The sequence below is a fragment of the Rhipicephalus sanguineus genome, chromosome 1, assembly GCF_013339695.2.
Source record: "Rhipicephalus sanguineus isolate Rsan-2018 chromosome 1, BIME_Rsan_1.4, whole genome shotgun sequence".
Taxonomy (NCBI): domain Eukaryota; kingdom Metazoa; phylum Arthropoda; class Arachnida; order Ixodida; family Ixodidae; genus Rhipicephalus; species Rhipicephalus sanguineus.
The window spans coordinates 143051280-143077573 of NC_051176.1; the positions used below are offsets into that span (position 1 = coordinate 143051280).

General features: G+C 45.4%; 1 protein-coding gene across 2 annotated transcripts in view; it reads left to right on the forward strand.

Moving 5' to 3' along the window:
* LOC119379585 (LIM/homeobox protein Lhx3) overlaps positions 1 to 26294 on the forward strand; it is a 159700-nt gene that overhangs the window by 125326 nt on the left and 8080 nt on the right. For both annotated transcript variants that reach the window (XM_049416824.1, XM_049416825.1), the window contains exon 2: positions 23555 to 23729. In XM_049416824.1, the coding sequence (XP_049272781.1) occupies positions 23555 to 23729 (175 nt within the window). The remainder of the gene's footprint in view (positions 1 to 23554; positions 23730 to 26294) is intronic.

Below are 26294 nucleotides of genomic sequence, written 5' to 3' on the forward strand. Positions count from 1 at the left end.
CCGGTAAGATGAAGCTGTTATATATCTTCCTTTTTGAGTGATAGTGGTGACCTACCATTCATAATTTGATAATGTTTTCCGAATTTACTCCATCCCATCCTTATTCTTCTAGTTACCTTCAGTCTTATGGTTCGGCTCCACGGTTACTACCTGTGCTAAGTAGACGTATTCCTTTACACACTGCAGTGCCTCGCTACCTATCGCAAAGCGCTGTTCTCTTTTGAGACCGTTGCACGTTACTTCATTTTCTGCATATTAATTTTCAGACCTACCGTTCTGCTTTCCTTGTACAATTCAGTAATCGTGAGTTGCAGTTCGTCCCCTGAGTTACTCATTAATGCAATGTCATCAGCGAATCGCAGGTTACTAAGGTACTCTCCGTTAACTCGTATCCCTAACTCTTCCCGATCTATAGGGCCCTGAAAAACTCCAGTAAGCACGCGGTGAACAGCATTAGGGAGATCGTGTCTCCCTACCTTGCAGCCTTCTTTATTGAAATTTCACCATCATAGGTTTATTAATAGAGGAGAAAATCAAGGTCAAAGTTTTATTTTTAAATTTCGCGCTCAAATCTCCGCGCGTTACGTCACGGATTTCAAAGTGTATTTTTCGTGTTTTGGCAACACTAGCGCAACAAATTTTCTGGAACTCAGTATGTTAAGTCTCTGGCCCCTCAGAAGACGATTTACTTCATTTTTACCGATTAGTAACTACGTAGGCCTTGGTAGATACCGTCAAAATCCATGACGTCACGGTGATTGGTGCGGGAATGTCAAGGTGGCGTTGCCACCCGCATTTTCTTTTTGCGCGTTTTGTCGCTTACGAAGCGTCTTCTGGCGGCAACCGTAGTGACATTGGCATTGTGAAAGAGTAATTTACTAATACGAGAAAAAATTCACAGCATATCCACGGGTGAATGATGAAGAGCTTGGGCGAAGCTCCTGAAGCAATCATAGTTACACCGTGAAATCTTCTGTGTTCTCGCCCAGCAGTAATCAAAGCGATATCCCAGTACATCATCAAAGGCGTGACAAACACTGTATATATTTAAACAAGAAATTTTATTAATCGTAAGTGGTAGCTAGACGTGGCTTCCGTTCCCCCTTCATTATAACGGCTTTATGGTCGGTGAAGTGATGGATCGGTGATGGGTCGTAGTGGGATGTTTGCAAAGACGAAGTAGTGGGCAGTTTGCAAAGGTGGCTTCCGTTCCCTCTTCATTATAACGGCTTTATGGTCGTTGAAATAATGGATCGGTGATGGATCGTAGTGGGGTGTTTGCAAAGACGAAGTAGTGGGCAGTTTGCAAAGGATCGGTGATGGGGCGTAGTGGGATGTTTACAAAGACGAAGGAGTGAGCAGTTTGCAAAGGTGGTTACGCCGGACAACGGAGACGTGACAAGGTTAGATTAAGAGGAGCTTCGCCCCTAAAAAAATGTTTTTCTGTTTAGCGTCCCTTTAACCGCTCCGCTGTAATTGTGCGCATACTGCAAGTCACGGACACACAATACACGATAAACACACTATGATTAACGCATAAGATCAAACTAATTAAAGTATTTCAATGAAGTAACACGAGTGACTTCATTGCAAAGCACGCACGCGCAATGCCAGTCCCAAGTGCATGACGTAGCTCAATGCACCACCGTGTATGATGTGCATTCGGTCCGCGCATTTGAGGGGGAAAAGTAGTTCCGACTCCATAGGGTCTTTTAACGAAGCAGTTTCAAGCACTGGCGCTGCTCTGACGTATAATACTTAACTCTATGTCCAGAACTTGCAAGCCCTCAGTAGGCACCATGACTCTACAGTAGAGTACTAGTACTAGTACTGCCATTAGTAATGAGGCCAAACATGTGTCAATATCTGCAGTGGAACGTGATACGCCTGAGATACTGCGTCCAGTACTATCAAGTTTTCAGCATACGAACGTGCATAGAACGCAGCAGTGTCATTTAAGCTCAGGCAAATTTTTCATATCCTCACCCCTTCTATATCTTCCTATCTTTCCATCCCTTAATCTCCTTTCCCCAGGGTAAGATAGCAAATCGGACGAACGTCTGGTTGACCTTCCTGCCTTTTTCTTCCTTCCTTCTCCTCCGCTTCCAAGCAGAATACCTGGGCTCGATTCAGGCTCGAGGCGTGATTTTTATTCTCCGGACAACGCCGATTTTTCGCCCATGACCAACGCCGCCGACACCGCGCTATCTGCTACATGGTCTTTTTACCGCTACCGTGGCAAAACACAAAGGCGATCTCGTGTGCTTGTTTAAGTAACATATTCCCAGCATCTCGAGAGAGGTTATGTGTACCAGAGACAAACCTGAACATCCAGGTAAAAGCCCAGTATCTTGCAGCAAAGCGCCTGGGTTCTGCAGGATATTTGAATATTTTACAACATCGTCCATGGAGATTCTTATGGGCGGTGTCGTAAAATATATTTAAAAGCTCTAGGGAGCTTACTTTGCGGTATGCCACTGAAGTTTTACAAGAATGTTCGAGTGTTTCTCGGTTTATTATATGTACCTTGAGCCAGTTTCTATGACTAGTTTTATTCGTCAAACACGAAACTTTCCTCCTTCTTTCAGTTCAGTTACAGCGGGGTGCGCGGCCGCTGCCGAGAAATGGCGCGATGTGCCCTTGTCCCGAAATTCTGGTCACAGTTATTTTACATTCGTGACATTTTGCGTATACAGCGTAGATACTTTCCTGTTCGCGCCTGTTGAAGTAACGCGGTATGCGAAACTTGCACACTGAGTCTGTTTCGGTTTCGACATTTATATATCGCCGCAAGAGGTCTGCACAGGATCCGGGTAGCCCGAAAGCCCGAGCCCGGCCCGGCCCGCGGGCCGGGCTCGGGTAGGCCGACGTCTTCTCATCTCGGGCCCGGGCCGTGCTCGGGCTACTTTGTTATTTAGGGGCGAAGCTCCTTAGGGTGTGGGTCGTTCCCTCTTCTGTAGTAGTAGTATGTAGCCACCTCGCCCAATCGGCAACGGGCAAGGTGGATCGGCAACGGGCGAGCGCCGATCGGCAACGGAGCGAGGACCCTGCCGTACGAGAGTTAAATCACACTAAAAGACATACTGTGCGGGCGATATACTCTAGTGAGCTTTCGACTTTTCGTCTTAATGTACATGATAAAGAAATTCTTTCTACGAAAAACGCAAAGCACACCTTGAGCAAGATGTTTGGTTTTCGGACGCTAAATGGGACCATAAGGCGATGCAAGCCGGAGCAATTGCACGATCGCGTTCCGTTGGCTTTCGTTGGGCATGCTACCGACCTCGCGTCGTGGAACGCGAAGAGGAACGCTACGCGCGTCGTGTCTTCCCTCTAGCCTTGCCGTTAATTCTCACAGGGCGAGCGGGGAACGCGGTCGCTCTTGGCGCTCTTTCTCTTTCGGTCGGGAGCGGACATATTCCTTGCATTTCACCGATCACAAAGCGGTGATAATGAAGGGACCACGTAAACCAACAGTACAATAAAAGTTTGATGTTTAATATATGCACGGTGTTTCACACTCTTTATATGATGTACTGGGTGAATTTCACGGAAGAGTTTCACGGTTTACCGATGATTCCCTCCGGAGCTTCGCCCTACTCATCATCATTCACCCCGTGGATATGCTGTGATTTTTATCGGGTGGGCCGGGCCAGGTGCAAAGTCAGAATCAAGCCCAAAACATAGACGTTGTGCCGGAATTCCAAGCTTGCTATGCTTGCGGAAAATATATCTGAAATTCCGGCTACCAGTGCGAGCAGCGAACGGAATTTCAGTTCGGCAGGATATGTGATGCAGGAGCGCCTTAGTTCACTGAAGCCCGAATCATTGGACAGCTTGTTATTTTTATGCATGCAGTGACTGTGATGTGCGTTAGCTTATGTTTCATTTTAATATGTTGAATAAAATGCCACATTATCGGAAAACGATATCTTGTCTCCGCAGCAAACCTTCATAATGTCGGGCCGGACCGGCTTTTGTTTTTGTACGTCAGGCCGGGCCGGGCAGGCTCGCAGCCATTTAGCGTCGGGATCGGGTGGGCCTTCGACGCAGTCAGCGGGTCCGCGCCGGGCTCGGGCTCAGAAATGCGGCCCGTGCACGGCTTTAATCGCCGCGCTGAAGTGCTTGCGCAATAGTTTTCTCTCTTGGACATCTTATTAAGAACATAAAAAAAACACAAAGCTGAAACAATATTCCCTTCCTTGTATCGACTTCTAAAACAAGTTATACATTGCAAGTGTGATTATCTGCTATGTCATGTTTCAATCGCGACGATTACGCTCTAACTTTGATAAAAATCACGATAGCGTTTCTTTCTTTGGAAGAACAAGAAAAGCTAGTAACAACTTTATAAAGTTCCAACAGGAGAAAGGAACGTTTACTGTTTAATAGACACAGTTTTCAGCCATTGCAGACTTCATCTTCCTCTTTTCTTCTCCGTCCGTTCTTCAGCCGCAGGATCCCTACATCCTCCCGGGCTTTTATTCTCATCCCTCCGTGGATGGTATAGCAGTGTATTCCCAACCGACGCCTCTTCAACTTTGCTTCGTGGTCCTTGATAATATATAGTCTTGAGAATTCCTTGTTGCCTCGCTGTTTTCACGACCAGGTAAGAACCTACAAATGGACACTATGAGTCCAGACCCTTTCGAACCAGTACCATGTCTCCAGGTTCAATTTTGGGCATGGCTGACTGGTGACGTTTGTCAAAGTTCGCCTTCATCGTTTTCCTATATTTCTCTTTCTGTTGCACATCCAAAGGCTTTTCCTTCAGCGTGATTTTCTCAAATATACAAAGTTCTTTGTCTGCAGGAAGCCAAGGTGGTTTCTTGAAAACGGCGAAATAGGGGCTACATCCTAAGGCAGCAGTGTGCGACCGGTTATGATGGTTGACAGCAGCTTCCAACGCGCACTTCCACTCGCCTTTGAAGTTGGGGTACAGGGCTATGAACATCTTCACATCTCGAATAATTCTCTCAGCTAGAGAGTTCGCTTCCGGGTGATATGGTGCAGGAAAACGCAGCTCAATACCTCTTGCGGTAGCCCAATGCTGAAGTTTCTCGCTTCAGAACGCCGGTCCGTTGTCTGCAACAATAACCTTGACGTTGCAGAACATGTCCCTCTCTAGAAGAGAGATGACGCAGTTCGCATCCTCCCTTCCAGCTTTGGCAGCCACAAACCGCGTGCATTCGTCCACTGCGACTAGAAAAGCTTGGGTCTTCTTGACGCCCTAACCCTTCTTTTTCAGTTATGCAAAATCAAGGTGCAGTATTTCAAATGGTGTGTCAGAATACTGTGGAGTTACCATTTTGTTTCCACGTGGCTTAAACTTTGCTTTGCAAATTTGACAGTTGTGGCATGTCTTTACATATTTAGCCACGTCGTCCTTCATGCCCTTCCAAGTAAATCTTTGGGTCAATTTTCTGTACGTTCTTTTGAACCCATCGTGACCTCCAGACTCAGGGCTGTCATGGTATAGTCGCAGTATTGTAGGTACTGCTGTTTCGGGCACAAGTACCTTGCCATCTTCTATCTTGAGGTCTTCGGAGCCTTCCCACAACTTCACTAGGTTAACTTCTTCAAGATTATTGTCCCTGGGTACATGGAGTCTTGATAGAGCGTCTGCGTCCTGGTGCTTTTGTCCTGGGCGATGGGCCACTTCAAACCTGTACTGCTGAATCTCACTCACCCATCTGGCAAGCCGGCCTTTTGGTTGTGTCAGTTGCAATATGTAAGTCAATGCTTGGTTATCTGTGTATAGTATAAAGTTTCTTCCCTCAAGATAGCTCCTAAAATATTTGAGTGCCATAACAACTGCCAAGGCTTCTTTTTCTGTGGTAGAATAATTTACTTGAGCCTTCGTAAAGGTATCGGAGAAATATCCAATCACTTGTAGCATTTGTGCGACGGGCTTATTGGTGTCTCTTTGATAAAGAACGGCTCCAGTACCATAATGAGAGGCATCTGTGCACAACTCAAACGGCAAGTTGAAATCCGGCAGCGTAAGTACAGGATCTGCCGAAATAATTTCGACGAGTTCGTTGTAGCAACGCTCGCAATCTTCCGACCACACGAATGGGGTATCCTTTTGCGTAAGGGCTGTCAAACACTTAGTCTTTGTGGCATAATCCTTTATAAACCCCCGGAAGTGTCCAGCAAGGCCCAAGAAGACGCGAAGAGAGTGCAAATCGAATGGCTTGACTAGTGTTTTTATCCGCTGAATGCTCTCTTCCTTGGTGCTTTTAGTCTTTCCGTCAAAGGACCTGCCTAAGAACACAACCGTCCGACAAAAAAATTCGCTCTTCTTAACATTTATTTTAAGTTGTGCTTTACTTAGTGCTCCTAGAACCATTGACAGGTGGGCAATGTGGTCTTCTCTTGATCTTGAATAGACCAGTATATCGTCAACATACACGTTGCAGAATTTTCCAAGAAAATCTTTGAGCACCATGTTCATCATTTTCTGGAACCATGCGCCAGAATTTTTCCACCCAAATGGAAGCCGGTTGTACTCGTAGACGTCGAAAGGCGTGACAAAAGCGGTGAACATCTTAGTTTCTTCTTTCAGTGGTACTTACCAGTAACCCTTACATAAATCAATCCTGGAGAACCACTTGCATCCTCCCGTCTCGTCAATTATTTCGTCGATTCGGGGCATGGGGAACGGGAACAAGTCAGTTTGCTTGTTAACAAGTCTATAGTCCGTGCACAACCGATAAGACCCGTCTTCTTTTGGCACAATGGTAATCGGTGAAGCAAATGTAGAGGTTGATGGTCTGATAATGCCGGAATCTAACATTCCTTGGAGCTCTTGCTTAAGCCATGCTTTCTTTTCGTGGCTTAGTCCATATGGTTTCTTTCGCACGACACTTTTATCTCGAAGCTCGAAAGGTACTTCAATTACTGTAGTTGCTGGTGGATAGTTCCCAACACACAAAAGCTCAGGAAATGTTGACACAACTTCTTCCGAGCACGTGACTTTCCTGTCTTGAGATGTATGTACGAGGTTAGAATGCTCGGTGGTGATGGCGTCATTCCAAAGAATATTCATTTTAAATAGCTTCATGTCAGGCCTTGACAAAAGGAAATCAAACTCAACTCCTGTAATGACAAGGCTTTTCACCATATGCTCTTGACCTCTGAAATGCACTTTTACGTCCGTCCATTTTGCTAGCTCTCGGCATGTTGCGTCGTAACTTTGGACTCTAACAACTCTTCCTGTGAAAATGAGATTTTTGTCCACTCGCTGCTCGTTGATCAAGCTAACTGATGCTCCAGTGTCCACGATCGCTGACACCTTGCAATTATTTACAGTCATGGGTACGGACAAAATGTTTGATTTCATAAGAAACACCATATCCTGCAGAAACGGGCTTTCCTTGCTAGTAAATTTCCATGTCATGCTGTTGGCTAGTTCACATTCGCCTGGTATGCAAGATGCCACGCTAGTAGTGTAGTTGCCGTATTCGTCATGTGGCCTCGATTTATGTGTTGCCTCATGTATTGGAGTCACATCGGACCAGGTCTCACATGAGACGTATTTTAAGCAGTGAAGAAGCTCATCTGAAGTTGACGGTGACATATTCTGTACTTGTCTCCGGCACCCTTTTGTCATTGTTTGTATAACTAGTGGCACGATGCATGAGTCGGGGAGCGTGTGATCCGCTAGTTGCAGTAAGCGCCTCTTCTCAAAATAGTAGTCCAGCAAATTGCTATCTCCCTGCTTGTAACAGATAGCTTGATCCCATAAATGTACTGGGTTCATTTGGAAGGCTTGCAAAAAACTCTTTCCACGTTTCCCACGAATCTTCAAGGTGGTGCAGGACACGTAGGTCATACCACTTATTAGCGTTCCCAGACAGGTATGATCGCATGTTTGTTATACGATCTGAGTCATTTGACCAGCTATTCTGTTTGCAGGCAGACTGTTAAATTTCCAGCCACACATACGCGCCAGCAGTACTACCATCGAACACATCTGGTTTCACTATATCTTGACGTAGTGCCTTAGCTGTTATTGTCTTCAAAATTGCTTGTTGTTGCTCCATATAGTGGCGCTGTATATCAGTTAGCTGGTCTAATGCTTTTACTATGGCTCTCATCGACGGCGATTGCCTCGCATCTGCATCTCTTTCCGTGTTGCTCGCAATGCTTAGTCCCTTCCATAATTCAAACTCTTCCGCTTTCACGTCGCTTGTTACAGTACCTCTTTCGGTGACGTCGCTCATCGGTGCGTATGCTGTGCTGGTGATGGTATCCGTCATTCAGTTGTGGTCAGATGCTGCGATGCCTCAACAAAGTCCTCACCGTCCAGCGCATAGCCCGTGATGATGTGGCGACCGTCCCGTCTAGCGAGGTAGAAATATCCACATCAGGTTGCTGTCGACGACTGCGCCAAATATAAAGTTCCAACAGGAGAAAGGAACGTTTACTGTTTAATAGACACAGTTGGTTGGTTGGATGGTTGGACCTTGTCAACCTGGCGCAACCCACTGAGGGGGATCGGCCATGAAACGGGCGGCACCTTATTTTTGAGTTTCAGCCATTGCAGACTTCATCTTCCTCTTCTCTTCTCCGTCCGTTCTTCAGCCGCAGGATCCCTACAAACTTCATTTTGATTAGCTGCTTCTGCTTGTATGCGCTTTGTCTCAGCGAGGCCGTGGGAAGTGGGAAGTGATGCTCGTCGCTTTCCTATGCAAGGGAGGGGAGCAGAGTTATCTCCGGTAGGTTCAAAGGCTGAGCAAGCCGATATGACTAGTCGCTCCATGTGCACCTTCTTCTCGTGCACCTAGTCACCGGCCGCGCTTCCTGGAAGTTTTGACACGAGTTGAAACGAGAGGCAGCGTGATTCATTTAACCTCTGTCATCAAGCAGACGTTGTGATAATAATAATTTCTGGGGTTGTACGCGCCAATACCACGATATACTCCTGAGGCATACAGTATTGGTGGACTCCGGATTACGTTTGATCACCTGGGGTTCATTAACGTGCACCTAAGTCTAAGTATATGGGCGTTATTACATTTTGCCTCCATCGAAATGTAGCTGCTGTGGCTAGCGCTGTGACAGCGTGTGTTCAAAATTATAAGAGTGGAGTGAGATCTGTTAATGATCCCGCGTACACGCGGAGCGCTATCCGTGTCACTTTAATTAAATGTAAACGAGTTTTTTCTGCAACATATACGGCCTGTAATAATGTGAACCTTACTTTGTATAGTTTAAAAACATTGGTTGTAAAAACATAGATGTAAAGGTTTTTGCTTTTGTTTCTTTAGTGCGTACGTAATGCTGTCATCTCCTCTTTTTAGCCAAGAACGAACGGAAACAGCATCGTGTAGGTTTAACGAAAAGCCTCAAATCACGCAATCTTATAAAATTACATCCTTCAGCTACTTAATAGCGGAAAACACAGATTCAGGGATATGTTGCAGCACAGGTGCGCACGCGTGCATGGGCTTTGCCTGTGTAGCTTTCAATGCATCATACGTCCTACAGAAGCCTACCCAAAAATTTAACCAAATTTCATTATCAAGTCTGACAGAAACACCGCCACAAAGTTCGACAGCACATCAGCAAAGCGTTCATCGTAAAGTTTACCACATCAGTAGACAGAAGGTCCAAGTACACTTCCGCCTTCAAAATCTTAGGAAGTGCTAAGTATCCCTCCATTTTTCTTTTTATGATAGTGAGAATACTGGGATAGCCAGCCATGACGTAGCCTGCCCTCTCGTTCGTCAACAGCTTTTAAACATCATCTTACGAGGACAAGCTGGTAAAGTGAAGCGATGCAAAAAGGTTATTACTGGACTTGTACGCCCAGCTGGCTGTAATTATTTCTATGAAATTACATTCCTCGCGTCTTTATAGGAAACTCTCGCGAATCAATGTTGCAAAACTCGAAATTTGGCTACAACTGTCGACCTTCTCTGTTTGTTTCAAGTGAGCTTGGTTAGCGCAGCGTTGCCCTCTTTTATCTTTTTTTTTTCTTCGCGCTGCGCGGAAACTGTATAAAGCGGAGTTTCGAAGCGTCACGCATCTACGATCCGTGCATGCACTTTGCGCGCACTTTGCTCCCCGATGCTTTTCCCGCTCTCCTCCACTTGGCTCCCTTTATTCCCGCCCCATGCATGTCCTCTTCCAGCCGTCGAGCCACGCGGTCCGCGTTACACCGGAGGGTGTTCGGTCCCGCGCTCGTCGTAGACAGTGATGTAAAAACCGGCGCGGATGCCTGCAAATGAGCGGCGGCCTGCGCCGAGGGACGTAATTCAGTTTAGGCTTGTTTGCTTATTCAATTACGCTAACTGCCTTCGCCCCTTCCTCTTCGCCAACACCCCCCCCCCCCTCCCCCACTACCCCTCTTTTTTTTTCCTGCCCGTAATTTGTGATTACCGCCTTCTAAGCGCGGCTTGCCCTTTGCCTGGTGGTGGTTCTCCCGGGTTTTCTTCTCTCCGCCCGCTTTGCCATCGAAAAGTGTCCCCTCAATCGGAACGATCATTCACGGCCCTGTCCTAATGCATGGCCACCAGCACCCGCGCTCTCTTTCTATCCATGCTCCCTCCACCCCATCCTGTCGGTCATTTCGGTGTTTCCATCTACGCTGCTTCTTTTCTATATACTTCAATATTATTCTCTCCGTTTAAATAGTCTGAGCGTCAAATCCGCCATTCTACCAGTTGCACCTCCCCTCTATGAGGCAAGGAACAAAAAAATAACATAAATGAGGTATGAAAGAATTGCAATGACGCGGTCTCTCTATCATCGCCGTCAGGACTCGAGTGTTGAGCATATTGACATTAGCAGTTAGTGTGACGCCCGAACAAGAAGACACTGCTCGTTGACAGGTGGTAGAGCCCGGAAAGGCTGAGAATTCTATTTCTCCGTCGAACCGAGACGACGGGGGAAGAGCGGGAAAAATAAGATAGAGGGAGAACGAAAAAAAAAACAACGTTCATTCATTGGGCAAACGCCGATGTTGACCTTGTTTTCTTTCTCGCGTAAAAAAAAAAAGAAAACGCGAAACAAAGAAAATGGGAGATGAGGTCGGTATTTTCATCACCGTTGAATACAAGGAGGGACAACATCCCTGGCGTGGAAGCAAGGGCTACCGCTAGACAAACTCCTCTCGTTGTTCTTTTTACACTGAGCGTTGAATAACTCTTTGTTGACGCCGGCAGCGCTGGTGCCGCGCTGAGCGCCGTGTTTGGCCTTTGGGCAATGCTCACAGAGCGGCAGACTTGATCTAATTAAGGAGGAACGGCGGGGAAGGAAGCTGCCCGGAGCGGTGCCCTCTCGTCGTTCGGGCCAGGGGCTAACAAGGTGGCGGGCAACTCGGCACGTCACTGCGGCTTGGGCCCCTCGAGCGCGCGCGCCGGAACGAGCCGCGGAGAGAAGATTATGTTGCTGTCGTCCAGTGCCGAGTCGTTGATGCTGAGACGACGACGACGACGTCGGGGCCCCGCGCGCTAACCGGATCAAGGCTCGCCGATTACGCTTGCGGTCGCGTCGTCTAGCCGAGATGGGCCGTCGTCGCGGGTGCACCCCCTTGCGGGTCCCGTCAAGGGGTCGAGACCCGTCTCGCGGTGACAACTCGTCTCGTTACGCTCTGGCTGGCACCCGCCTCCTTTTGGTTTGATGTCGCTCTCTCTTTCTCCATCGTTGTGGAGAGTCCACTAGTGAGAAAGTGACATTCGAGCCGGCTGTTTGCTCGTGTCGCTGTATCGAAAGGGTCGCGCCGTGCCAGCCAGCCAATAGTTGTTATTATAGAGTACGTAGTGATCTCCCGTTTACCGAACGCCTCTGCCTCTACTATATATATATATATATATATATATATATATATATATATATATATATATATATATATATATATATATATATATATATATATATAATGTTCCTAAGTTGATTGCGGCAAAGTAGTCTTCAAACATAGCCACTGCCACCAACATCTGACCTCCTCCACCAACTTCCACCCCCGTTTGCACTATCCCAAACACTAGCAGGAGTATACATGCGACGGAGTATTAAAGAAACACGTAACAAATTTCAATTGTTTATTGTTTTATTGTCAATGGACCAAGAACCACACCGAAAATTTGCTCAATGTGCGTGCTAGAGAGAATGGATAACGTATGAACGCCTTGCGCGTAAGATTGTGGCTGCTCAATAGCGCGGCATTCGCGTCCGTATCTTTGATGAGGTACAGTGCTTCGTTGTTACTGGGGCTCAAAGGTGCTTTTGGTATGTCTAGCGAAAACTTTAACTAGTATCAACTCCTGACGTGGCAAGCGCTAACAATACATGGCAGCGGTGCTTTAAATTGTCGGCCAGCGTGGAGCGTTAAAAAGAGGAAACAGAGAGTGAGCACCCTTATTTGGGTGTGTGAACATTAATTAACATCCAGAACATTCGCCATGTGGTATGACCACAGGTGTTCTGCGGTATAGTTTTCTCCAAATTTGAGTGCTCCAAGCTGCACCGCCTCGTATAGCTTGCCTTGTAACCAGTTCATTATTATGTAACTGGTTACATGTGATTGATCAGCTTAAAGAGTAATTGTATTGCAGTGTGCATTGCCGAGTAAGAAAGTTATAATTCAATTACAAAATTACCATAGCATTTAACTGATGAAAGTGTACTAATCACAAGGGCCCGAATTCACAAAGCTTTCTCTTGCCTACGCAATTTCTTAGCCAAGAATTCTCGTATCTCGAGGGATTACGATAACAATGGTAGGAATTTAACTTACCAGCCACTTTTGAGGGCAAGGAGGCAACGCGAAAGCCGATCAAACGACAAGGAAAGAAAGAAGTGCGCGCAGGTGATAGCAAGGCTGCACGCGAAGCGTCTAGCATCGAGGGTATACGATGATACCCAATGTATTTTCGCTGCATCTCAGCTTCCAGTTCCGGGCGTCTGCTACAGCTCTTACGTGTTGCCGCAGACGTCCTGGGGTCTTGCGCGAAGCCCAGTGCTCGTGTTTCATCGATGACCATAGCTGACAAAAATCTAGTTGCTCGATGGCGTTAATAATCCGTGCGCTATCCCGTCAAGTGCAGGCGAACAACGCTCCAGACGCACTGCATATTTAAACCGCGAGTAAATTGAAACATTGAAGGTTTGAAGATGTGACCGAAACGTCTCCCCCTGTTTACCACAACCAGTTTAGTTACATTTTCATGAAGCTGCGCTGCCACTAAACTAACTAGGCATGTTCGAACACGGTATGGTGGTTGCCATTAGGGCGTTTTGTAGCTAGACGTAAAATTCTGCATTTCTTACGAAGATCTCAGTACAAGACAGAGGAGCGGCTTTTGAGCCTACGGAGAACTGTACAGAAATACAAAGCAGCAGTAAGAAAGCTATCATAGCGTAATGCCGCAGGTCCGATTCACCGCAGCATTTTGACAGGGCTGGAATGAGAGAGCAATCGTATACGCTTAGATATGTGCACGCGTAAAACAAGGAAGATTCGTCGGGAGGTTTCTACGTGCTAATGCTTTTCAGAAAACACGGCGCAGTCACTTCGTCCTTGCCGAGTTTGCGTGAGCAAACATAAAAGAAGCGGTGTTGTCTCGGCCTGAAGTGACATGACTACACGTGCGCCTGGATTCGCAGGGCGCGCGTGCTGCGCGTTCGCACGATTAATAATAATAAGAAAAAAAAGAGACGGCGTTCGCGTTACTTACTAACGTCAAGGGAGCGAAAGCCATACAAAAGCGAGCGAACGTGTGATTGTGCTTATATATGAGAATCGAAGCAAATTAAGTGAGTAGTGATTTGTTTAGTGAAAGTTTATTTAAACGACAATAATCGAAACACATTGAATATTCAATTACTGAAAGTGACATTAGTGACAGTCAATTAGCGATAGTTGATCAGTGATGTCGCACTCGATACAAAGTGCACGGTAATATAGCCCCATTTGATGGCTTTAACCTTCGAGTCACCTTAGGCGAATGCATTAGGATCCCGAGTTTTTTCTCCTTTTTTTGATCGACTTTCACCGGACGTCTTGAATTACGTGTCTTTCGAGGGAAAGATAATATATATACAATGAAGTAAGTGTTACAGTGGCCAGCTATCTTCTGAAACACTGCAGCGGTGGTCGAGTCGTTACAGCGTCAGACTACAATGCGAGAGGTACTGGGTTCGATTCGCAGTGTCGCCAAGCACCCACGTTTTTTTTTTTAATGGAAAAATGGATAGCACGGCCTGAGGTTATGTGTTGCGAGCACTCTTTTCTTGAGAAGGTGGCCTTTCCGCTCTCTTCATTCACGCCCCTTTATACCCAAATGCGCTTCGCCGTGCTCCCTCACGGATCATAGAAATAAGAGTATCTTTTTTTTGCTCTAACCACTACTATCGCAAGGGTGCCCAGTCCCGAAACCCAATTATCATACCTGGGCATTACTTTTCACGACTCTGGCTGCCGGTCAGACATCGCGGTGTTTTCAATAACATCAGGAGACACGCGGCGGCCAAAATGCTTGCGGCCAAGATGAGTGCCATTGTCGGGACACGTTTGCGTGCCAGTTGGGTGGGATTCATTACAAGCAGCTGCGCAAAACGACAGGGACAGAGAGAAACCACACAAACACAGTGATGTGTTTGTGTCTTCTCTCTCGGTCTCTGTCGTGTTGCGCAGCTCCGTGTAATGCCTCTGTCAATGGCTATAAAGGACTCCAGCAGGCTATCGAGTTCTGAGGAGAGGGCAAAACAGTAGGCCTGGGAAAAGATTACCGCAAATTCATTTGCGTCATAAAGGGCTACTCTTCCCTTGGTAAGTACATGAAAATTTTAAACGCGAGTTTATTCTTTACCAACAGCAGTTACAGTATAGATGACAGGTGAACAAACAAAAATCCGCATATTCAGCTTGCCTAGTTTTGTGCCCTTAATGGTAATTGGCAACACGTATGACAATACGTAGAGATACCACGGACATATGTAAAAATATGTACAGCCACGGGCGAAAGCTTGGTTCTCCTGGTTGAAGTCGCCTAGTCTGTTGTACATATTAGACAAACGCGATGTGTAGAAGCAATGTTACACAGAGGAGCTGTCCTATAAACTTATTTTTGCTGGTTGGTTGCATAGTTCCCAACTTCTTGCTGAGAACTGTACGTTTTTAAGTGAAACATCTTGTTTGAATGCACATATTTTTTGTAAGGTTACATTAATTTTTGCGCAGTAGAAAACATATTTGAGAAATGAAAATGAGATAGAAAAAGAACTAGAAATCAAATAGCAAAATTTTTATGAAAGTTACACTAAAGAAAAAAAACGTAAGTTTTTGTTTAAAAGATACATACATACATACATACATACATACATACATACATACATACATACATACATACATACATACATACATACATACATACATACATACATACATTGAGTAGTAGTTAATAGGATGAACTGCTATAAAACAACAATGCTGATACACGCAGTCTTGAGCACATGAGGTTTCAAGGCAGTAACTTACGAGAGAAATCTCTCACCACTCTTATGTGCCAACTCGGCATTTCTCGAACCCTCTTGGAACAATTTCATGTATAGTTTCTGCTTCTGCCCACTCACAAGCAGTTTTTATACATTTTCGTGGGCGGCAGCCTACGACGATATATAAGAAAAGAGCCCCCGACAATGTGATGTCAAGGAAAAACGCAATGCATCACATTCTGGTACATGTCTGCAAGATAACACATAGTTTATTTACATAGTCCGGCATATTGACAACACTATAACAAGCCATGTCAGGTGACGTGGGCTGGAAGATTGGCACAGCTCGGACAAATTCTCGACAATACATAAATAAAACAATTCACTGTTACTAAGCTCCTCGGTACAAATAATGCTGTTGTTAACATGTAAATACCCTATTGCTTCTTCTGAAAACACTCCTCAAAAAGGTTTCAAAGTGTGCACATGTGCCGACTTCCTTCAAATGAGAGACTGCTGTATATCAGTCTCTCATTTCGCTTGAAAAAAATTTCAGTGCACTGCTGGGCAAGGAATGTGATGCAGAGATTCAGTACCTTGCATGTATATCTTGCTGCTGGCCTCAGCTGCAATGTTGATCAGCACAGATGGGCAGAATAACATTTTATAATGTGCCATGACAAAGTAATTATGTTTCAGGTGCATGAAACATGGACAACAATAAAGGAATTTAAGAACATTTACCTGGCACAGTTTACAGAATCTTAAATATATTTTCATGGAGCTATCACAGCTTGTCTGAATATAGTAGTAATGGTTATCAGCCTTCAAATTTGTTCGAAGTCGCCAGTTTCAAGTTTAGAGCACACCAGCAGCCCTCTTCAGGCTAAACCACTGCACAGGCGCATCAAAAGGCATAAGTAAATGCATGCATAGTCACCATACAAAAAGCAATAAATACTTCATATTGGAACGTATTATTACAATAAATACTTTCAGCAGTAATATGAGCAAAGCTGCATAGATGATAAACTATTTGCAGAGTATACAAGTACATTATAGAGAAACCTATGGCAGCAAACATTATATGAAAAAAAAAATTAAAACTTACACAGTACATGCAGAAAGGTTGACCGTTGAAGAGGACAAGCATGCGATATGATAACATTACACAGGTGCTAAAGCCTGTTGGACGTACTAGGAATAGTGACGCTCCTTTTGCATCTAAATATTCCGCGGAAAATGACTTTCCAGAGCTTATATATACATAAAATCATTTGTACTATAATAATGCATGTATCCTGAACGCCTATATAGACCAAAAGCAAAACTACGCGCTTCAATGGTTTCATTCGTGCACTACCAAACATGAAAACACGGTTTTGGTTGCCGACCATGGCTGCTGTTTCTAATGGCAGTGAAATGCAGAGACACACATGCACTTTGAGTTACGTGCATGTTAAAAATTCAAGGTAGCCGAAGTTAATTTGCACATTACCACTACAGTGTGATTTACATCAACGTCAAGGTTTGTTATATTAAATGCAGAATTTAATTAATTTTGAATCCTCAGGTGCAAGGAATTGCTGAATGATGCACTGCTCAACGATTAAACTGCAGCTGTGCAGATTCTCACCATACAATTCAAGCTGTTCCAACTATCACAATGCATTCTTTCTGTTGACGTGCACTTTGAACAGGACACAGCCACTGGTAGTCGCTCTCTACTTGTTGGCCTTGTGTGTTTTGTCCGAGATACACTGTACAATTACATGACAGTGGGGCACCTGATCCCATTGCACTCCTGGAACATAGAAAAGTACAGGTGATTGTTACAACCATGCTATGTGTAAAAATCGACAGCTGATATGTGCGAAAAAGTCTAGCTGTCGTATTTTCAGAATCCAATGACAAGTATGAAATATAATAAAAAAACAAGGAAAAAAGGTCTGAACATAGAGCCACCAACAATGAAGACCTTGAAAAATTATTTTATGATATAAATGTATACCTACGATGTTCATTTTGAAGGCAACAAACTTCTGCCTAATAGTGAGACATCAGCCAATAAAGTATCTTCTATTTCGACTTTACACTAGGTGCAAGAAGCCGACCAAAAATGAGTTTACTATGCTACACTCTAAGAAAAAATCAAGTATTTGTGGAGTATTGCTACCCCACAACTATAACGTCATCCACCTCACGTACTTTCCACGCGTTATCACCACGGTCCCGGGACTTCCGGGTCACGAATGACGCGCGTGTTATCAAAGTGACATAGCATTCTTGACAGAAAAGTGCCAAGAGCGAAGTTTTGATAAAAGGAAATGCGAGCAAGCAAGATTTTGATTATTGCTGTGTAGCAGAAATACTCCCAAATAGACGATTTGTTCCTAGAGTGTACTCATGTATTTCTATGTTACAAGACAACAGTTATTGTTCATCACTTTAAAGTTATCTAACATAGCCACCTCATCATACAGTGTGAAGGAGCAATTTTGAAGACTTGAAAACACAAAGCATTATTGGATTATGTGTGTTTTTGTTGCTCGAAATGGTTTTTCCTAACAAAATTACACTTTGCAAAAAAATGCACTTGATTAGGAGAAATGATTCCGAGCAACAAACACACTCATAATCCATAAATGCATGTTAATGGGCTCTTATGGCTTCCACAAACACTCACCATCATTATTATTGATGTCACTGCCATGCCGGACGGATACGCTGTGTCCTGCTCAGAACACCAAAGGTGCACTGTATGACCTGTCTTGCATGGGTGGGGGCTGCACTGCACTGCTGCTCAGCTGGGCCAGCCACGGACAGGAGGGTGAGCACCCATGGCTCTCAGGCATAGTGAGAGTGACCTTCAGAGATCAACAAGCGTATACTCAGGACACATACGATTTGTAGAAATAACCGTGCCACTATGCAATTGTGCTGAGAACATGTACGGCGGAAATACAACGTGCCACAACATTGAAAAAAGATAAGCTACGGCAGGTAAAATGCGCATTTACTGCTCCTGTGTGGCCTGAGGCTTGAACTAGAGTTCTTTCTCCCTGCATGTTGCGAACAGCCAGGCGATTTTCTCCCGCTTGCTATTTCCATGCAGAGCACTTGATACACTGTGTGAGTGACAGGCACAAGAGCTCAATAAGCAATAAAAGTACTTGTGCTATTTCAAAAGCACAACTTTCCAGTCTCACATCTATGGAGTAAAATTCATAAGCTGTAGACTTTACACTTTCGACATTGTCAATTCTATTATAATTTGCTTCTCTTTACGCGTCCAATTAGCATCGCTGTGTGAAAATAATACAAGCATCCACTGTTAGTAACAATGTTTTGGTTGTGAAGGTGTGTACATTAACCGGTGTTTACTGTGGTTAAACACCTAAGACACCTAAAAAAACTAACCTAGCAACCAGCCATTATGCAGTTTTCTACCCTTGAAGCTCCCAGACAGAGCACAGTCCATCCAGATGAGGCTGTCATGCGTGCTTCCAGGCCCCTTTGAGGTCGGCTGGATGATGACACCCCCACCGTTGCAAAAGACTTGTAGATTTAGGGAGCACAAGTCCTTCCTATTTCTGTACAGGTGCTCCAAGTCATAAGGTGGCTTGATTTGCCAGTGCTTGCAATCGATGTATCCCACGACCTTACGAAAATCTGCAATCTGTGAAGAGGCCAAGAAGGATATATTAAAAAAACCATCATTGAAAGCGCTCTTAATACATATTTGGCAGAAACACAAAAATTATCGCTTAGTCATAGCTATCAAATATGCTTTATTCAATTTGAAACAAACTGAAGCCCCATGTAAGCTTTACATACTTTAATGTATATGTCCTGGTAAAGTATAGTGCTGCCACAGTGGTAATCTTCTATACAAGTAATTTTGCAATATAAAGGGAATTCCTGAAAAAGTGCTAAATGGCTCCTGGAAGATAAATTCGCATCAAATATTTTTCTCTCAACTGTCAAGCGTGGTAAACAGACAGGCTCCTCTTAATAATCAGATAAAAGCCTGCTTAAGCAAAATCATAAAAACTGCTGGCGTACTTGCTCATGTTGCAATATATGTATATAGGCCATATATACGTATATACCAAGCGGTAGTAGTACATTTTTCGTACTTGAACTTAACAAGGGGTGGTATTACATCTGCTGGGATGAAAAACTTACAAACGTACGTTATAGCACTACACGAATAGCAACGAAATTAGTTGCGCAAGTTCAACTCACCGATGGCACAACGATATTAGCAGCCGTCAGCGTCATCGGGAATGGAATGTGCTCTTCAGCCACAGGCAAAAGACCTCCGTGGACTGGAAGCTGCCGTTGACGTAGAAATGCAACGCTAGCAAGACGTGTACGTCCACTGGTGAAGCGTGAGAAATCGCCGTGGGCCGCTGTAGTCAAGGCTCCAGTGCCGTGCAAAACGACACGACAGATGGGCTCGAAAACCTGTAGTTAGCAGGTGCTGGTCTACGACTTCATCCAAGGCAAAGCACCAGTGAGAATTGTGTTCTGTCCGGAGCGAAGCGTGACGTCCACGTGCTTTCGCTGCCAGGTACAAGTCCAAGTTTTCACCGGAGAACAGTCAAGGCATACTGCCAAAGCAGCCACATTTACAGCACAACGTCTCGGCGAGCGACTTCGGTTCGACACGTTATGACGTTCGAATTACGGTTATCACAAAAAGGAGAAGCAACGAGTTAAAAAAGAAAGCGCCAAGCCCAGCGCCAAATCCTTAAAGCCCTCAAAAAGCACCATCGCAACTTCGTAGGACGAAACACGGTTATCAACGCTTTAATCTTCTGTCACACGGGCACAGCCTCTTCACAAGTCTTGGAAATGTCAACACAGCACCACTGTTCACAACGCACATCGTTTCACTCCCGAACACTGCATTTGCCTGGACTGCTCACAAGAAAATAGAAGCGCACGGGCTAACCACTGGCGAAGCAAGAACCAAATACAGAGCGTAGTTCATGCGTTACCGTACGGAATCACGGAAGCACGGAATCACTCAAGTAACGTGCCAAAATGCTGTCAATTCGAAATGCCGCACTGCACCTTAATGAGACACAGGAACGCGAAGCAAACGAACTGTTACCGACACTCAAACACACATTGCAGGCTCCTCCAGTGCCAGTTACAGTCGGTACACAGGCGCCGATCCCCGCTTCATAAACACTCCGTGGCACAGGCTTCGCTACGCTTCACGGCACACCAAGAGACACTGCCGTCGGTCTTCACACTGCTTGCGCGCACCGGAAAAGCAGCGGTATTCACAGCACATCCAGTCGAACGCTGAAGGAACTCATGCGTTTGCGAAAATCGGCGCCGACACCTACAGTTTACGGCGCCATGTTGTTCTTACAAACTGCGCAGCAGGGGGTAGGCGCTAAGACAACTTAGAAAAAGCTCTTTCGCGTTGATCGCGAGAAGATAAAAAGTTCTCTTATGTGCGAGGGGGAAGATATGACGAACACGACAGGAGCGCGCGATGAAAGAAGTGTTTTGTCAACGTCATAAGATGGGCTGTTGTAGAGAGTACTGCTTCCCAACCAATCACGAGTTGCACCTCTCGCCCAAGCCGTCGTCTGCTATCGTTTGTCGTCTGCTACGATAGTAGCCTCCTGCGGGGGTTTCGCCTTATCTACGCGATGATTTCTAGGTCAAGCTGACGCTTATGAGCACAAAATACATTTATGAGTGGGTGAAGCCACCTTCACTTGATATTCTCACGCCATGTTAAATGGCAGTTAGTAATCAAAGGGACGTGAATCCGGCAAAGGCTTGTTTATACTCGAGAATCGTGAGCATTCGCACATATTTTTGATGTCGTTTCAAATTACTGGATCCATTTACTTCTGACTGCTCGCCGTATAAACACGTTCCGTTTCGGTTTCCGAACAGTGAAGATCGAAAAGCTTGATTTGTTTGAGATTTCATGCATAATCTCGCACATATATAATATGCTGCGATTTGCAATGTACGAGCCTGCTCTGGATTGACCCAAAGCGCTTAGTGACAGCTGCGTTTCAGCGATCGTGCCTATTGGGCATTTAAAGCCAATCCAACTAGACATGTTGTGGAATCATATAATAGGCTTTAATAACGGCTAACTGAAATGCTCCGCTCAATTTTATTTCCAATAGCGTGCAGCTGATGTGCTCCTCTGAACCTCTTTGGTGGTGGTTTAGACAAATGCTGCGTACATCATGATAAGTTGGACGTCTCATTGGAGGAAGTCGGACGCAACACAACGACATAACAAAAAAATGTTGACCAAATACCGCGCCGCTTTGGACTTCATCGACCATTCATGTAGACCTTTGGTTTTAATCCAATCACAAGTCTTTGCATGCATAATGTTTCGCCATTGACACCCAATAGGCTTCTTTAATTACTGCGACTCCCAGTTTATTGGACGACTACGAGTGCCAATACAGTCCATAGCGTACAAGCGAAACAACACACGAAACTCAAAGCGCCGAAATAAATAAAACGTACCAGCAATCATCAAGAAGCCTTAAATGGCCGTGAATTAGCTCAAAATTAGCCACGGCACCCAGATACCCGCCGCAGTTGCATGTTCTAAACAACCATATTGTTCGTAAGAGTGGTCCGGACCACTCTTGGGATTTTCTCGTAGCCACGCTGTTTCCGCGCAATTTTTTTGCTTCGTGAATCCACTTACGAGCCTTTTTCAGTGACGTCACCAAATATAGCAACTGCATCACCATCGCTGACATGTTCCTGGACAGTCACAGCGCGCTTTACCGCAGCGGCCGATGTGATAACGATGGCCTCTTACGACGTTTTTTTCGCTTCGTGAATCGACTTACGCGACAAAATTTCTCTTACGCGACAATTTGCTCGTAAGTGAGTTTTGTGAATTCGGCCCAAGGTGTTTGTTATCTACAAGTGTGATTACTACTATGTAGCCTCCTGCGCACGGAAATGACACTTTGCCACTAGCATGGTTGTTGTGCGGGAAAGCTCTACGCTAACGCTAACCTCGAATGCAGTGCGTTGGATGAGGTAAGCGATGAATGCCTTAATCATTACTCTATATATTTGTCTAAAACTGCGGTTGCCAGGGCTCTGGTACCAGTTTATAACACAAAGCCCAGCAATTACGTTACTGCTTTTTTGTGCCTCAATAAAATATTAAAAATAGTACTCAAGCCAATAGCGCTCACTATAGCGGCTGCGAGGGAACTTCGATTTAAAAAAGAATATTGCCATCTTTGGTCTCTATGTCTTCAGAGCTTTTTGCACTTTTCCGCGAAATGTGCTTCTTCACACGATACCCACTGTAGCTTTTTGTTCAGGAATTCACATGAGGTATAAAAAAGTGTGAGTTGCATCCATGACAAGATTTCATACTACTCTGAACGTCATAGCTAGGGAATTCGAACTAGACTAGCATTTAGCAGATAAGCGTACATCTAGTAATGATTGAATATATTTTAAAGAAATTATGAAACTTCGATAGTGAACACGACACTAAGTAACTGACATTGAGGATAGCGTGCTCGAACGCTGTACTGCATCTGACACTGAAACTCAAATATGACGCACAAACGCGTATCGGTGCATATATCTGTTTCTTTTCCATCCCATGAGTGCTAAATGAACATGGCCTTCATTGTACATCCATAATTTCGTCTTTACTGACATTGTGCACGCTTTCGCACATGTCCCCGTCACAAGTGTCCAAAGTTAGCCAATACTTAATTCGATGTTACGTGGTACACGAAGCTCCAAGAACAGGACAAACAAAAAAGGCGGACTCTGCCCTGTCTCTTGTGTCACTTATGCCATGTTGCACTGTAGGGGATCTGCGGAGTACTTGAAATAGGGAACTTTTCGTGGCCTTTCTTGCGTGGCGTCCACCATCAAGTGTGTAAGTCAAACAATAGGTGTTGGGAAGCGTACTAGCAGGATTTCGCGCATCGCGGTCAGCCAGAGACCTTTCAGTGTGTGCATTGAGGCGTATGGGTTAAATCTGCCGAAATAACGGACCGAATAGCGTAGCAGTTGTGTAAACTCAACGCTTGCCTTTTTTTGTGTGTGTGTATGCGTGCAGCGAGCATCCCTAAGTGTGCCGGCTGCGAGAAACCCATCCTGGACCGGTTCATCCTCAAGGTGCTGGAGCGGTCGTGGCATGCGCGCTGCCTCAAGTGCGCCGACTGCCAGGCGCAGCTGGCCAACAAGTGCTTCGCCCGCAATGGGCACGTCTACTGCAAGGACGACTTCTTCAAGTACGTCTATTCACTTTCTATCGCGGGTGTCTTGGCGTCCGTCAACGTTTGGAGTAATCAAAGACCCCTTTTATGAGACCGCGTTAAGCGCACTGTTTCTTTATTTGATGAAGCAAAAGAGGAAGAAAACGACCGTCTCTCGTTTTCTTGCCAAATAATTTCGCGCTGTCCGTATTACATCAATGCCTCACAAGTTATTCATAGAAGGATTACTGATACAGGCGTCTTCATTGCTGTTCGAAAGCGACACTATGATTTTTTTTTTGGAAAGGGCTCATTGCAAGACGCGGGGTACAGAAAGATCGCAGGTCAGTTCAACTTACGTAGCAGCCAAGCACAGACGGGAGACCGATGTTAGCTTGCATGCTATTACGACCCCCATTTCGATGAACAATAGCACTGGCCTGATATAAAACGTCGTAAAGAACCTCGATACTCGTCCGCGCTGTAGCCCCCGAGCTACTGGACCCGAGTTTTATCTACAGGTTGTACATGGTCCATGGAATGTTAATCGACGCTCCACAGGCTGCAAGTTTACGCGAGGTCTTAGGTCCATATGCTCTTCGTGAAGAGTTTAGGGAGCGATAAGGCCTTACCGTCTATGACCTACGTATGATCACCTGCAAGAAGAGGTAAATAAATCCGTACAATAATTATACAATTGTTGCAGGCTGCCTGAAGTCTTCTTTTATATTTTAATAAAGGTGTATCATGAATACTGTACTGCGTGCGGCTGTCACACCTCGGGTATGGGATGTAGTCACCGAGAAGATTCCAAGTACAGACGTATCTGTCCCTTGAAACATCTCACGAAATCACGGACAACTGAGAGCAGCTCCTTTGGTGCGTCATCCAACGCTGGTTGTGGTCCAAAGACCGATTCAGAGCCCAGAGTTGACAGAACACAAAAAACGTGTATTCTTAATTGAGGCAGTTACAAACAGTCATATACATCCACACTTGGCTGGTTACATCGTAATAAATCTCAGATGGGTTCAACAAATTTCTGGAACAACGATCAACTAGTGCTAAAGTACAAGCGCATGCGTTAGAAGATGTTCAAGAACTCTAAATATCCTTTAATATCCACCAGTGATTGTCAGCACTGGTCAACGGTCCACGGCGTAATCTTGAAGTGGCTCTTGACGGCACTTGTTGACTGTCGCAGTGGGGCGGGGATTCTTTCCTTCCGCACTCGGCTTGGTCGCATGACTATTCTCGCTATCGCTGTCTGTCCCTTCCCCTCGCCTCTGTATGCTTATATTCAAGATCCCTGAGTACGAGTCACCTGTTCACGGTACATTGGAAGCTTGGGAAAGCGCGAGATCCTCCACGCATGTTCGGCGGTCATCGGTTGACGCGTCGGCTGTGGCCGTCGTCTTGCGTGTGGTTGCGTCACGATGCGAGTTCTAGAATGTTCCAGGTTTTTGGCATCCAACTCGGTTTGAGCGACTCTGGCTGTGTCTTTGGCGTGGATTTCGTCGGTGCGCGATCTAGTGAGGCGGCCGTTTGTGGCGCCCTGGCCGATGCGCGCCGTTGCGCGCGCTCAGTCGAAGCTGTCAACCGGCGGTCGTAAATCGACGCTGGCTTTAGACGGCAGTGTTGTTCGCGTTGTGTACGCGCTCGTTTGTGAAAGCGGTAATTTTTTCATTTTTTTTCGTTTGTTTACACTGAAAGCCACCGCAAGATGCTCTAAATGGACAAGGTTTGAGTGAACAGTGCACTCCTCCGTAGTCGGCACGAGAGTGACAGACGAGCATACAAAGAGAGAGAGAGAGAGAGAGAGAGAGGGGGGGTAAAGAACACGAAAACAACTTTACTGTACACTCATTGTTTTATACTGCAATGGCCTTCCCCCCAGACGTTTTTTACTTCTCTCTCTTTTCTTTCATGCGGCGCTACGACGTCGCACGCAAGGTGATAACGCTTGCCGCCATTTCTTTTCTTTTTTCCTCACTCCTTCTCTTTCCTCTTACCCAGCAGAGCGAACGAATGCTCAAAGTGAGGGGTGGTGTCTCCGCACCGCGCTCCTTTTCCCCGCTGCTGAATCCCCTGGATCCAGCATGCATTAAAATGATTACTCTTCCGTTTTTCTCGGCGTCGCCCTTTCTGTCTTCTTTTTTTCTCTCTCTCTCTCTCTCTCGTTTGTTTCTTCTTCTATTTTCCTTTGTTTCGTTTTATGGTATCCTTCCGTCTGCGCCTTGCAATTGTTTGTCTTTCTTGCACGTCTATAGGCTCTGAAAATGTTAGAGAAACAACCGTGCAGTCACATGCTCGCAAGTGGAAGGGCCTAAACGGAAGGGAAGCCTTGCGAGGGCCCGAACGGTCGCCACATACTACGAGCAGTAGATAAGCTATAAAACAAGAAACCGATAAGAAAAACCCCGAAGCAAGAGGGGAGTGGGGTATTATTCATAGCGGCCATTTCTTTTCTTCTCACCAGTCTGCAGCATGGACCTTTTTGTTCTGTATAGCTCGTTTCTATTCCGTCGAAAAATCGGCGCAGTCGTGTTCCTTTCTTTTATATTTTCTCTTTTCTCACACTTGCCATTTTCTCTCTCTCTC